The 15,580-nt window shown below is 38.2% G+C and overlaps 2 protein-coding genes across 3 annotated transcripts in view; one reads left to right on the top strand and one right to left on the bottom strand.

Annotated features, from left to right (window-relative positions):
• The first annotated feature begins 593 nt into the window (after nt 1–593).
• Nucleotides 594–4,934, top strand: pdzk1ip1 (PDZK1 interacting protein 1). 2 transcript variants are annotated; one of them, XM_034140923.1, is made up of 4 exons: nt 594–783; nt 1,900–2,053; nt 2,666–2,752; nt 4,464–4,934. In XM_034140923.1, the coding sequence occupies exons 1-4, from the start codon at nt 717–719 to the stop codon at nt 4,534–4,536; spliced, it is 381 nt and encodes a 126-aa protein (XP_033996814.1). In that variant the 5' UTR covers nt 594–716; the 3' UTR covers nt 4,537–4,934. The 2 variants fall into 2 exon arrangements, with proteins under 2 accessions (XP_033996814.1, XP_033996815.1); XM_034140924.1 differs by having other exon boundaries at nt 1,900–2,014.
• A 4,743-nt stretch (nt 4,935–9,677) lies between these two features.
• Nucleotides 9,678–15,580, bottom strand: part of LOC117491041 (multiple PDZ domain protein-like) — a gene marked incomplete at its 5' end in the record, with an annotated part of 47,086 nt that continues 41,183 nt past the window's right edge. Inside the window, 1 exon segment of the mRNA XM_034140862.1 lies at nt 9,678–9,834. Coding sequence (XP_033996753.1) covers nt 9,688–9,834 — 147 coding nt within the window.

Raw genomic sequence — 15,580 nt, forward strand, 5'->3', positions numbered from 1 at the left:
GCATTTGCGCATACTTTTTTTGTATACCAAGATAATGATAGAAGAGTAAATAACAGACTATTCTAATAAAGACAACACAATGAGTTTCACCATCATACACTGCCTACCTAAGACCTTCTGTTAACCAACCTTTGACTTCCCACCACTTCCCAACAAACCCTCTTAGAAACAGCAAGTGCTTCTTTTAGGCCCTTTTTACCCAACTAACAACTTCTAGAGCTTTTTTTAAGCATATATTCATTAGCTCGAAAGCTAAAGTGGTCAAATCTGCAGGCAATGTTCACATTTAACAAATCAACGGTTGATTGCTAAAAATGAGAAGATGTGTTTTGTTAACTTGTTTAGAGAGTTCTTAATCAGTATATCAAATTATAACCACATTGATTAAAACTATAAGATATATTAAATATGAAGCCAACACATCTTTCCATCCCAAGTTGTATAAAGTATACCTGAGCATATGTCAAACTTATAGATGAGAACTAGTCTGTAGGTTATTGACTTCTAAGTGTCTGAGAGGAAACAGAGACATAGGCCATACACACAGAGCAGATAAAGGCTGTTAAACATTAACAGAACACCTGAGCAGTGGTCTACTCTGCTGTTCGCTCCACTCTCGGGTTTGAAGGCTTAACACCGTCTGAAGCTTCAGGTTTAGCTCTGTTTTTCTTTTTTTATAACTCTGTTTTTCTTCAGTCAGAGCCAAAGGACCAGCCATGGGAAAAGTGTGTGCAGCGGTTTGCTGTCTGCTGCTGAGCGTGGCAGCGGTGACGGCCCAGACAGGTACTGTTCCACATTTACTGACAATAACAATGAAGACACAGACAGCTCTTTATATTAGTCACAGCAGTGCTGACATTATGAAAGGAACATAATATAGCCGTGTCACTGAGTGTTTCAGAGTGTCTCTGAGTGTCACTGAAACACTCAGTGACACTCAGAGACACTCTGAAACACTCAGTGACACTCAGAGACACTCTGAAACACTCAGAGTGTCTCTGAGTGTCACTGAGTGTTTCAGAGATGCCACCACAGAGATTTTCAATAGCAATCATTCTGCTTGTTTTCTTATCAACACATGTATATATAAACTTCAGAATGTACTGACATTGAAAAATATATGTTAGTTTATCAATAAGTGGTGGAAGAAGTACTCAAATATTTTACTTCAGTTAAAATATATTTTGTAGAAATATTTATGTATTCAAGGTATTTCCATCATAACAAACACAGTTCAAATAAATAAAAGTACTCACTATGCTCATTCATACTGTTTTTCACAATGTTGCAGCTAAAGGTGGAGCAATATGCCATCATCGTGTTGATTATATGTTTTTGATTTGAGTAACTTAAGAATCTAGTAGAAATAGAAATAGAGAGTAGAAGAAAAGACCTTTAAGTACTACTGCTCTTGAGTATCCACTGAATATCAAGCAAGAGAGAAATAGTCTTTCAGGAGATAACACCAGCAATGTTCGGCATGTGTACCAGAGTGAATACTATAACAAACAGACTGTGATAGTATTACCATATTGCTTTTGATCAATGTTTCAGCTTTACAATATTAGTGATAAGTTGGTTGAAGTGTTGCTTATATAGATAAGTGTACAAGGAAGCAGTTTTTATTTACTGTTAATATCGTTATTGGCGTCATATAAAGAAGACACGTTGTGAAACGAGTTAGTCGTCTCTTATTAAACCCAACACTGATTCATGTACTGCACTTCATTTCAAATGTGTGCTAGTGGTATTTTATTATTTTTAGTAAATCTATTTCCCTACATTTTAGTGGAAACATTATACTTGTTACTTCACTATTATCGTTTGGGTTGTGCAGGCATGTCTTGGAGGTAATGGTTTATAGAGTTATGTTGACCTCTGACCTGTGTCTGTGTGCAGCTCAGAGTGAGCGAGCGCTGCCTCAGTGGCTCACCGGCATCATGGCCCTCTGCGGCTTCCTCTTCCTGTCCTTCGTCGGGATCCTGGTGAAGAAGGCCTGGTGCGAGGAGCCCAGGTCAGAGAAGAGCTTCAGAAGCCTGGTTGAGTTGACCAGGTCATCCAGTGGCAGTTTTTAGATACGTTTTTTTAATGTGAGGGGCACACTCAATGGGGGACAAAGGAGAACAAGACAATGTTCAAGAGTACAGCACTTTTAGTTCAGTATAAGAGAAGAATAGAATAGAAAGGCCAAACCGGGCCACAGAGTGGTCAAAGTTCAGTGTTACAGGGGCACTTCACTTTAGAATTGTAATATTCTTAAGGTTAACATTTACATAAATCAGTCAGTTAATCAAAGTAGTAAAGTTAATCGACAACCTTCCATTGAGCAACAATGACAAATACTCTCAGTTGTGTGTCCCAGTACAGCGAACATCTGAACTCTGGGTGCTTTTGAATTATTTTATAAAACGTGCAAATAGAGATGGATACAAAATATAATCAAAGTAATTTAATATTTATATTAATCATGATTTTAAGCCATATACTGAGAAAATAAATGCTAAAAAAATCCCAACATATAGAAATTCTTGTGTAAATTATTCAGTTTTTGTGTCAGGGGATTATGACCCCAGTATATCTAACATCTGAACTTTCTGATCAATTTTATAGATACATCTTATTACCTTTAAAATAATGCATTGTAATAAAGTGCATCTGTCTGCAGGAAGAAGAGCACTGTGAAGTCGGTGAGAGAAAATGATTACGTCATGACGGAGGAAAACGCGTACGAGACCAGCCTGGACATGGTCAGGTAGGAACAACCCAACTAAATCATTAGCATGTTCTCCCCCCTTTACCTTATTCTTTATGAAAAACTTTCTGAGAATTCAGGGATGCAAACTTGTCACCTTTCGGCGAAATTCGCCGTTTTGAATCCAAAATAGGTAGTTTGTGTGATTCATGTAGATCTGCAATAAAAATATTTTTGGGATATGGGGGGGGGTCTGGGACCCGGAGTAATCTGCGGCCGCGAGCTGTTATGTGCCATCATGACACGCATGGTGTTCTTTTTTTATATATTATAATGAAGCGCGAGCACAAGTCTTCCTGCCTGTCAGCTCTGCTCATGGATGTATAATAAGGCTCTGCTGCTCCGGGATGAGGGTCTAGCTTCAGCAGCTACATTACCTACGGGTGCGTTCGTTAATATTAACTGTGCGGTCCGGAGTCACTGTGGCACAGACTGGACCGCTGGTGAACAGCTGTTAGAACGGGCCGTTCAGGTGTTCAGATCAGAGCTCCCTGTCGGAGCGGCAGAGCGTGATGTGCACTGAAAAGTGTTCCTGTCGCAATATTATCGTTGAGCTAGCTAACTAGCATACATTGTCACTATCTGCTAACGTTAGCTTTAGCCTTCGTTTTCTAATAGTTTTTTTCATAGGCTATAAACAGAGGTGGTATAAGTATATATCTTGTGCTTGAGTAAAAGTAGAAGCACTCAGATCTTGTACTAGAGTAAAAGTAGAAGTACTCAGATCTTGTACTAGAGTCAAAGTAGAAGTACTCAGGTCTTGTTCGTAAAAGTAGAAGTACTCAGATCTTGTACTTGAGTAAAAGTAGAAGTACTCAGGTCTTGTACTTGAGTAAAAGTAGAAGTAGAAGTCCTGCATTCAAAATGTTCCTCAAGTAAAAGTAGAAAAGTATTCTCATCAAAATATAGTTAAAGTAGCGACAGTAAAAGTAGTCGTTGTGCAGATTGGTCCATTTCAGAATAATATATATGATATGTTTTATAATGATTGATCATGAAAGTGTTCTCAAAGCTGGTAAAGGTGCAGCTAGTTTGAATGACTTTGTATACTGCAGGGTAGCTTGTGAATTTACTCCAGGTGGAACTAAAGTCTGATTTAACACTTGATTATATTTCACATCATTCATCCACATCTGTAAAGTAACTAAAGCTATTAAATACATGTAGTGGAGTAGAAGTACACCATTTACCTCTGAACTGTAGAGAAGAAGAACAAAGTAGCAACACATTGAAATACTTAAATAAAGTACAAGTATCTCAAAATTGTACCCAAGTACTTGAGTTTATGAACTTAGTTACTTTACACCACAGATAGAAAGACTAAGCCTTGCACAGAGGCATGAAAATACATTTTCAAAATGCTCAACAGTGCTGCCAAAATTATAAACTGACTGCTACACAATTCAAATAAATGCTTTTATACATTTCTATTAGATGTGACTCTTTGGCGTTTCTGTTATTATTAACTGCTGCTTTAGTTGTTCTGACTGCTAAAATCCTCTGTTATTCCTCATTTTAAAGCCGATATTCCGTGGGGTCGGGGGGCTCGGATCCTTGTCACCTTTTTCATACCTGATGAGTTTGCATCCCTGGAGAATACTTACACACTTTTACTTATATTTGTATTTCCACAGTGTGGTATAAGTGATGTTATTTCAGAGAAGGATATGAATACTGATAACTACGTTTTATTATTGCGTGTGTCTATTAGAAGCAAAGAAGAGAGGAATGCTTACGACAACGTGGTGATGGACAGCACTGATGACAAACTTACCGCCATGTGACCCTCCTGCCCTGATTCTATTGGCTGCCGTCCTCACCAACTCTGGACAGGGAAAACAATACCTTAACTGTTGTTCGTTTTTATTTTTAGTTGATTGAATCAATTAAGATATCATTTACCTGGCTAACAAATATCTTCTAAGACTGTTTGATTTTTTTAAATATTTAAATTATATTATATGTATTGTTAATACTTGTTGTGTTAATCAGTTAGTTGATTTGGAGCAGTGAACATGAGGACAAGCAGCTGTCCATCCCATGATCTTTCTGCTGATTCATAAGTTATGTTTTCTAACAAACTGCTGTGTCGCCTCCTTTCTGATCAATGGAAGACTGACCTGCCATTATGAATAAAACACTCCGACAGTATGGCACATTTTACAATAAACAGTGAGCAGTACTGACCCTGGTGTGTGAGTGAATCAGAAACTGATAGTACAACACACTGACCTCACACCTGAAGTGGAACATACGAACACACTGACCTCACACCTGAAGTGGAACATACGAACACACTGACCTCACACCTGAAGTGGAACATACGCACACACTGACCTCACACCTGAAGTGGAACATACGAACACACTGACCTCACACCTGAAGTGGAACATACGAACACACTGACCTCACACCTGAAGTGGAACATACGAACACACTGACCTCACACCTGAAGTGGAACATACGCACACACTGACCTCACACCTGAAGTGGAACATACGAACACACTGACCTCACACCTGAAGTGAACATACGCACACACTGACCTCACACCTGAAGTGGAACATACGAACACACTGACCTCACACCTGAAGTGGAACATACGAACACACTGACCTCACACCTGAAGTGGAACATACGAACACACCAATCATATTATAGTTCATTGTGTTTTCTTTATGGTTTAATTATACATAGATCATTTTTGCACAAAACAAACAGAGTGGATGCTCAATAATTAGAACAGACAGATCATTCACAACATGTCTCTGTTACCTCAGAGCCTTCAGTCTCTTTGGATCATTAAATGACATCAAACTGAGCAGTTTTAGTTTTTCACTGAGTGATAGACAGCCTTAGCTGGATGTCTTTTGAAAATGTTAGTGACATTCGAGTTGTTTAATCCTTTTATCATTTGTATTCTTACAGGTTTCTGATGTACTATTTATGCACATTCCTCAAAAACATTATATTTGGACAAATAGTATAATTGGAGTCTGACTGATATATTATTCATCATACTCATTAAGTATCTGATCAGTTCATGTGAGCAGACAAATGTTTATTTTACTTTTCTGCTGTACATTTAGTAGATAATCAACATTTTAGGAAAAAGAAAAGACAACAAAGTCTATCAAATCTGTTTTGGGAAAAATTCAGTTTTAGTTTGGAAGGTCTTTTTGGGTGGGCTTAAAAGGTTCAACATGCGAGACTCAAATACCAAAGACATCACTATTGTAACAAAAGACGAGGGAGTACAAGAGAAAAACTATTATATGTTATATTATTATTATATATTTTTTTCAAGGGACTTTGGTACTGTGGCTTGCTGCACTGACACAACACCAGGAAACAAGAGAAAAGAAAGTCCTGTCCTGCACCACTTTGCTTCAAAAGTGCAGCGTGTTGTCACCGAGTCACATCAGGTCCTTTTTCCTAGTCATTTATAAAGATTGTTCAGACTGGATTAACATTAAAGGAGGAGGCAGAGAATTACATTTTCACTGTATAGTAACTCATCGTTCAGGACATTGTAACAATGGTGAAGTGACAGGATATTAAGATCTGTACTGTAGTAAACAACAAAAGCCTTAAAGATAAGGGAGTTAAATGGAAGACAAAATATACTGCAGGTTTATTTGCCTCACACTTTTCCTCAGCGAAATGTGATCATGTGAAATATTGATATCATTCAGTGTGACTAACCTTCCCGAGTATATCGTTACTTCTGATGTCCCTCCAGAATAAACCAAAAAATCCACTTAGGCATGGAAAAAAGACGCTTGAGAACTTGCCTGAGAATCATGTTATAGGTTATTTTTCTTTTGTATTACTCCAGTGACAGCTATGTGAACATAGTTCAACTGCAAATAGAAGTAGCTAATAGATAGTTCTGCTTACTTAGTGAACATTTGACAAAATGTTAACGAATGTAGGGGGGAAAAAAACATTTTTATATAAACAATGAAGGGTACGTTAGTTAACCAGAGGCACACTAAATAATTCCTTCCCCTTGCATGTCCTCATTTCATTTTAGCAGTTGTACTTTTCGAAAGAATTTACTTCAGTGTGTCTATTCATTATTTTTTTATTGTGCTCTGACTACAAGATCTTTTTTTCTGCAAATAGTACCAATGACATGACATGAAAACTGAGGAAATGATTAAGAAATTACGTAAAATAAAGTGCAACCTCAGCTGGTTTTTGGCAGCGACTCTGAAAGAGACCGGTGTGAAGGCTAACCAAAGCTGCAGGGTTTCAATAGAGGTTTCTGACTGTTCACACAATTATTCAGACACTGGCACAAACAGATCGGTGCTCATAATATTAACAAAAAAAGACATCGTTAATTTCCGGCAAAATCAAAAAATAAATTACAGTTCATCAACTTTGACAAACAAATAAAAGTAGCACAAATTAAGACAGTAATTATGACAACAAAAAAGCTGAGCATTTTGTATTTTGTACTTGATTGATATGTTTATCACAGGACCCTGCGGAGACAAACTGTTCTCCATTCTGACACCTACAGCTGCTGCTAAATACTTCACTTACAAATCGAAATATCTGACCAGAGTACTGTGGTGCCAGACTAGATGTTAGCAATACTAGAAGAATACTACCTTCTCGTTGTAGAATTTAAGATTAAAAGCAACAGTCTGACATGTTGGACCGTCCTCTTGTTCTCCCTCTAAACTAAGGCTATGTTCATTAGCTTTTTATTGAAGCCTACCTAGCCAAATCTACCAAGAGATAGCTTTCAACATTTATAAGTAACACAGGTTATATATAAATATTACTTAGTTTAAATGAAGAAAAGGGAACATTTTGGCAGTTTAGAATTTTAGCCAATTTAAATGTTGTCTTTTCAACCAGCTAGCTGTTAAAGCTAAAGTACTATGCTAGCTAAGAATAAGGTTGCAGCAGGTGTTCATCAATTCAAACATTTGAATTCAAACTTTGTGCTAATGTGAGTGTTAACTAAATAGATATATGTTTCTAAATATAATCTGCTTTGGTGTTGTTGAAGGTTTTTTTTCCGTCAAATAAGCTAGGCTAATAGTTTCCTTTCAGTCTTTGTGCAAAGCAAGGCTAAGCAGAGATGAAACTGATATCTGAAACGGCTAAGTGAAGATCCCTTTACTTTATTTGTCAGTCTGTTGCTTTTATTGACGTCTACATCTAGAAAGCCAATATATAATCTCCACGGATAATTTGTATTATAATTTTTCTGTCCATGATAACATCATGTGGAAGACACTGTATCTGTTGCCGGGCCACAGGGGATCTCCAAGACCACCAAGTCCTGAGAATCATCTCCATGGAGACACATGAGCATTAACATTTATATAATGTTCTCTTTTGTGTGTCAGTATGGATTTATTACTGGAAGAAAAATGTGTTTGTTTGAGAAATTAAATGTTTATCAAAATATAGCACTTTTTATGAGAGCCGAATAATTAAATCAAAAACTTTAACTTAACTCTGTGATTAAACAGAAAATGGATGGAAAACTTCAGGATATGTTTTGTATACATAGGGAAACTTTATCACATCAAACTGTGTCTCTATTACGGATCATTGTTTTCAATGTTCAGTTTGGTTTTTGTTTAATATCATTTTCAAAATAAGAAACTTAAGATTTCTCTGAAAATGTTGAACTGAAAACAATAAGTCATGTTCCACAGAAAAAAGACGTGTGTAATCTGATAACGAAGTATTTTAAAATGTGTAGAAGTCTGGGACTGCAAATATGTTAGTAACATTTTTCAATTAAATTGAAATGAAATATTATATTTGTGCCAAAAGATGTAGGAGATATTTTAAATTAAAGTCCCACATTTCCATTACCATGTTTGAAAATACAGTGTTCTTCCATTTTGATGACTAGTTTTCTTATCTATAACAGCAGTTTCTGTTATAGTGTTGGAACAATCAGTGGTGTTAAAGTCTACACTCTCCCTTCTGGTGGCTTCCATATTTAAAGTTACTCTTCCTCTGAGGCTAAATTTCACCAGTCTTGGACCACAGAGGAGATGCTAAGCTAACGTGAGCAGCAGTGTCAGAGAAAACATATTTCCCCTCCCTTTTGTTCCTCTGGATTATAAAGTTGTCTATGTGTATGACTGCATTCACCAGCACAGGTTGGATTTAAATTTAAATGTTGCTCCATCGTGACTCCATATTGATAGTGTTTTGTTTTTAGATGTTATTATGAGTTGGTAGTGTGTTTAGTAACAGAGTTTCTTAACCTTTCTGTCTGGGGATGCCATGTACAAGTATTTCCATTTTTGTGGTTAGCACTAGCTAACTAAAACGTATTTGAGACCGTTGGATGGATTTGACATTTTGCCATTCATGTGACTCAGATGATGAATCCCACGGACTCTATGGTGTCACCATGAGGTTATGGTTTGGGCTAAAATATTCCATCTATTTTATGGATTGTCATAAAATGTAGTTCAAACATTCACGCTAAAATGTGTTATAGTTGTCGAGTTAAAGATGTTTTGGTGTCACATGTTTCTCAGGATCACATCTATGGCCCCCGACCCCAAAGTTAAGAAACTCTGTTTAAGGTATTAAAGTAAGACACACAGACATCGGCATGTACCGGTTTCACCCACAGGAAATGTGTGTGTGTGTGTATGTTGACACCGTCTGATGCTGTTGCTTTGTTTTTGCACGATGGAAAGTTCAGAGTTCTTGATCCACAATTATTCCAAGAGTCAAAAGAGTGTGTATGCATGCAAAGTGTGTGTGTGTGTGTGTGTGTGTGTGTGTGTGTGTGTGTGTGTGTGGTGTGTGTGTGTGTGTGTGTGTGTGTGTGTGTGTGTGTGTGTGTGTGTGTGTGTGTGTGTGTGTGTGTGTGTGTGTGTGTGTGTGTGTGTGTGTGTGTGTGTGTGTGTGTGTGTGTGTGTGTGTGTGTGTGTGTGTTATGACAGGATGTCCAGTGTGACGGTTCCTCTCTGTCTCTTCAGGATGCTGACGGCCTGCTCGTGCGTGGCCCCCTGCAGACTCTCTCCATTCACAGACAGGATCTGGTCTCCTCGCTTCAAACGCCCGTCCACAGCCGCCGCGCCCTGAAACACACCAACACACCACCATGCTGCATTAACAGTGTTGGGGAGACACTCATTGCATACTTCCTTCCTAGTTTTTCATTGGTTCTCATCTGTCCTGCCTGGGACCAGCGGGTAGTATGGACAGTGAAAATGCTGACAAGATGCCAGTTGCCTAGTCTAAAACATAAAAAAGAAATTGATGTAATAAGTTGCATTACTTTAATGGAGTTAGCTAAATAGTTTCATTACTTGTTAGTGTTACTATTTCAAGGGCTACTACTAATCTGAAACCTTTTACATTACATTTCCCAACGCCGGCTATTTTTTTTAACATTTATATTTTATTAAACATTTTCAATAGACAAAAACACACGGACATGGACATGGCTCACATACATTACAAGTAGGACAGGACATAACATGGAGGGTGGGGGGTATGGGGATTACAGTGTCAGTTACATTTGATGTATGCATATGGCGTTGTATTTATACAAGATTTGCTTCATCATATAGGTATACTTCATTGTTTAAAGGTAGGGTAGGTAAGTTTGAGAAACCGGCTCGAGATCGCTAGAATTTGAAAATACACAACCGGAGAAAATCTGCCACTTCCTTACAGAGCCCCTCCTCCAACACACACGAACGCGCACATGACCAATGAGGGCACAAGATAAGTTTGTGCACAGATGGAAGGCTGACAGGCAGGTAGGCCATCCAGTTATTTTAGCCGGGCCGGCTAAAATGATTGGTCGTGCTTTTTACAGTACTACGGCTTCCACAGATGATATTTTGTATGGATTTGTTGTCAAAGCACTTCAGATATTCATTGCTATCAGGATGTTAAGAGCATTCCATGGAATATAACAAAAAGTGTATCTCGAGCCGGTTTCTCAAACTTACCTACCCTACCTTTAATAGGTAAATAAATAGATAGATAGTCAAATATATATATATATATGCACACATATGTGCATATATATATATATATATATATATGCACACATATGTGCATATATATATATATATGCACACATATGTGCATATACACACACACATCTCTTCCTTTTATGATTAATTCACCTATTCATCCATTTCCCATTTAATTTAACTTCTTTCATTATTATTACCGTTATTTTTCTGTTTCTTCATAGCTTATTTCTCTTTATTTATATTTATTTATTAATATTATTAATTAATATTATTATATTTATTGTTGGCAGCCGAGATGGTTTGAGGAAAGCCTTTATCTTATCCCAAAGCCTGTTGTCTGGCTTAACCAAATATAACAGGGAGAAAGCAGCTTCTTCCATACTTCAGATGTTTAGGAAGTCCTCCAGCCATCTATTGAAATTGAAGTAGTTGGGCTTTCTGACTTTCCAGTTCCTAAGAACGAGGCGTTTAGTTGAAAGGCATGCTAGGGCTATAAGTTTACTTGCAAATGTTGATGTTATGCCATTGAGCGGGGATCCCAGCAAGCATGTAGCTGGAGTTAAGAGTATCTCTATGTTCAGAATCTCAGCGAGAGTATCTCCAACTACGTCACATAGAGACTTTACAGCCGGACAGGACCAAAGACAATGTAAAAGGGTACCCACTTCCGCACAACCATGCCAGCATAGGCCCGAGAGTGTTTGATCCATCTTTTTGAGTCTACAGGGTGTCATGTATGCTCTGTGAAGGATTTTTAACTGTATTACTCTAAACTGGACACACTTGGAGATTGATGTCGAGTTCGACCAGATTCTGTCCCACTCAACTGGGGTAAGGGTGATGCCTAAATCCTGCTCCCATCTTTTCTGTGACTGCAGATTAGTATTGGCGGTTGAGGTAAGGAGAAGTTTATATATACCTGAAATCATTCCTTTCTTGTTTGCAAGTCTTTTTAGGTTCATATCAAGGTTTTCATGACAACCTATCTTTATACCTTTTGATGTTAAGTTTTTTATATTTGATTGTAATTGCATATAGGAGAGGAAGAGGGATTTATACAGATTAAAATGTTCCATCAACACTGTGAACGGAGTTATGATATTGTTTTTTACTATTTGCCCAATGTGTTGTATGTCATGTGCTTGCATATGTATATTATTCAATGGATTACCGCCCGCTGTGAATATTGGGTTTTTCCATAATGGGCATGAAGGGAGGGAAATACCAGTGATGCCTCCTTTGTACAGATTTAACCACTGATAGAAAATTGAATTAATGGATTATTCAGATTGGATTTGGGGGAGTGCCATAATGAATTTAAAGATATTGATTTATTGTTTTCTGTAATTATTTGTCCTTCCAGCCAGTCCCAGTTCGCTTTTTTCGGTGTCGCTCCATAACCCCATACTATAGGGAATCTGGCATTATATGAGAGATAATATAAGTATAAATTGGGTACCCCCAGTCCACCTGTTCTCCTCGGCATAGACAACTTTTTATGGTTGATTCGTGGTTTTTTATCCTTCCATATGAATTGAGAGAATATAGTATTTATTTCTTTAAACCAATATTATGGGATTTGAAGGGGAATTGAGGATATTATATAGGTCAATCTTGGTAGGACATTCATTTTTAACACATCCACCCTTCCCCACAGCGATAGGGGTAAAGAAGTCCATCTTCTCAAGTCATCTTTAATAGTTCTAAGTAGGCCTGGACCATTCATTTAGAAAATCTTGTTAATTGGTGATCTGATGTTTATGCCCAAGTATCTCAATCCATCAGCTTTCCAAACAAAAGGAGCAAGTGATTAGAGTGAGTCTGACAGTTTAGTGGCATGGCTTCACTTTTACTCCAATTTATTTTATATCCTGAAAATAAGCTAAATTCTCTAATAACCTCTAGCACCTTAGGTATAGAGTTTAGTGGGTCAACTAATGTTAAAAGGATATAATCAGCGTATAAGTTTATTTTGAACTGATGTCCGCACTTTGGGATACCCATAATTCCTGGATTTTCCCGGATGGCACAAGCCAAGGGCTCAAGAGCTAAAATGAATATTAGAGGGGATATTGGACATCCCTGCCGTGTTCCCCGATGCAGGGGGAAAGGATCAGAAAGCATGTTGTTGCTTCTGACTGAGGAGACTGGCTTATTGTAAAGAGCTTTAAACCATCTCATACAGACAGGGCCAAATCCACATTTTGATAGAACATTAAATACATATGGCCATTCTATTCTGTCAAAGGCTTTCTCTGCATCCAGTGATATTGCCATTGCTGGGAGATGGAGGGTGTTAGCGCTAAAAATAACCTGGAGCAGCCTTCTCATGTTATTAGCTGACTGGCGTCCAGCTACAAATCCTACCTGGTCTAGATTCACTAGGGATGGGATAATTTCCTCCAGGCGAAGGGTTAGGATTTTTGCAAACACTTGTAATATAATGTATGATGTCCTTTATTGTTTTATGTTTCATGTGGAACCTATATGCTGCAGGTCTCCCTTGAAAAAGAGATCTATGATCTCAATGGGACCAATCTGGTTAAATAAAGGTTTGAAATGAAATGAAATGAATCATTGTTAAGAAGACTTAGGGGTCGGTAGTTGCTCATGTATTGATGATCTTTCCCAGGTTTCGGAAGTAGACATAATGTGGTGGTACGCATAGTTAGGGGCATTGATTGTTTTTCTATCATGTCGTTATACAACATAACCAACAATGGCGACAACACTTCCAGAAAGCATTTATAAAATTCAATACTAAAGCCATCGCACCCAGGGGTCTTACCCGATGTAAGAGATTTTATGGCAGACGCTATTTCGTTTGGCGTGACAGAAGATTCCAACTCGTGTTTCTGAGTAGGATTTAGTACAGGAAGTGTAACATTCTTAAAAAAAAAATCCAGGCTATGGTCTTGTGCTGTGCACTCAGTTTGATATAAATTGGAGTAAAATGGTTGGAATTCACGGTTTGTTAGCTTGGGATCATTTATAATATTACCTCCAGAGTCTCTTATAGCTGGAATTGATAATTTACCTGTTTAAGCTGAAGAGCAAGCATCTTTCCTGCTTTATCACCACATTCAAAGTGTTTTTTACGGAGTCTGTAGAGGGAGAAAGCCGTCTCTTCATGTAATATTGCCTGCAGGTCCGCTCTAACTGTGAGTAATGTTTTCTGAAGTAGTGGGTTTTTAGGATCACACATATGCTGTTTCTCAATAGTTTTAAGTTCTGATTGTAAATTATTTTTCTTTTTAATAGCTTTTCTGTGCTGAGCTGATGCATGGCTGATTATCCACCCTCTGCAGGTGGCCTTAAAGGCTTCCCATACAGTTTGAATGGAAGACACAGAGTCTACATTTATTGATATATATTATTTTATTTTATTTTCAATAAGTGAGATGAATGTGTCATCTTTTAACAAAGAGTTGTTAAGTCTCCATTGTTTAGCTCTGTTCTCACAGCAACTAGGAAAAAAGTGATAGACTGAGGGGCGTGGTCTGATAGGACAATACTATGTATGTCCGCATCCATTACATTTTTAATAACAGAGTGGGATAATAAGAGGTAGTCAATTCTTGAGTAGGATTTATGCACCTTAGAATAAAATGTATATTCACGAGAGAGAGGGTACAGTGTCCGCCATACATTAGCCATTGCCAGTGATTCTAACAGCTCATTGAAGGCACTTGATAGTGATCTGTCCATTGGAAGAGGATGGCCTGAGCGGTGTAGTGAAGCATCTTTTACTAGATTAAAATCTCCTCCCATCAAGATAGGGCTGTCAGTGTACTGGGCCAAAATGGTGATCAGAGGGCACATAAAGGAAGCTTGTGCAGAGTTTGGAGCATAAATATTCACTAATGTGCATTTTTCATTCTGCAATTTACCTCGCAAAACCAGATATCGACCTTCCTTATCACTAACCAAATCAGTCAGTTCAAAAGATATTTTCTTAGATATCAGTATACTGACACCTCTCGTGCCTCCCGAGCCTGGGGAGGAGAACACTTGGCCAACCCATCTTTGCTTTAATTTGTTTGATTCTTCTAAGTTCAAGTGGGTCTCCTGTAACATGGCTATATCACTATCAAGGCCCTTTAGATGTGACAGGATTTTGTATCTCTTGACAATGTTCTGAATTCCATTTACATTCCATGATGTTACCTTTATAGCATTAATCATATTACATTCTGTAAGAGATAAATAACACAGAGAGTGAGTCTATGAATGGAGAAGGAGGGGGGAGACCAGTGTGTATGTATGCCCGTTTGCACGCGTCTATGCGTGTGTGTGTGTGTGTGTGTGTGTGTCTAGTCTCGTCTCCCAGAACAAAACTAAACACCATCCTGCACTCAGGGGCAGCGCCAGGGGGTAGCTTGGAGTTGCTATAGCAACTCCAACAATTGGCCTAGCAACGGCTTAGCAACCCCATTGTTTTGTTATGAAAATATCTATATATATTTATACACATTCTCGCGAGATCTATCAGGGGTCATTGTAAGTTAAAGCGCAAACTGTTACTTGGCTAATGTTGTTATAATTCTCAGTATGTGAACACAGATCGAAAATGGAAAGATTTCTCACAAGTCAGCATAAACGGCCGCGATCTCCAACGGAGCCGGTCCAGCCGGACAACCCTGTGTGTGTGTGTGTGTGTGTGTGTGTGTGTGTGTGTGTGTGTGTGTGTGTGTGTGTGTGTGTGTGTGTGTGTGTTTGTGTGTGTGTGTGTGTGTCTGTCTGTTTGCGGTGTGGTGATGAGGTTAAATGCCACAGCATGCCAGTTGAAACAGTGAACGATCGCTATTGTGTACGCTTAGGGTGTAATGGTATT

Source organism: Trematomus bernacchii, unplaced genomic scaffold, assembly GCF_902827165.1.
Source record: "Trematomus bernacchii unplaced genomic scaffold, fTreBer1.1, whole genome shotgun sequence".
In the NCBI taxonomy this organism is placed as follows: domain Eukaryota; kingdom Metazoa; phylum Chordata; class Actinopteri; order Perciformes; family Nototheniidae; genus Trematomus; species Trematomus bernacchii.

What these genes read in the sequence shown, in the direction of transcription:
- pdzk1ip1 (XM_034140923.1), top strand. Translation starts at nt 717, where the DNA reads ATGGGAAAAGTGTGTGCAGCGGTTTGCTGTCTGCTGCTGAGCGTGGCA. An exon ending in AGCCTGGTTGAGTTGACCAG is followed by an intron (nt 2,054 to 2,665) that starts GTCATCCAGTGG and finishes ATCTGTCTGCAG; the next exon opens with GAAGAAGAGCACTGTGAAGT. An exon ending in ACCAGCCTGGACATGGTCAG is followed by an intron (nt 2,753 to 4,463) that starts GTAGGAACAACC and finishes TGTGTCTATTAG; the next exon opens with AAGCAAAGAAGAGAGGAATG.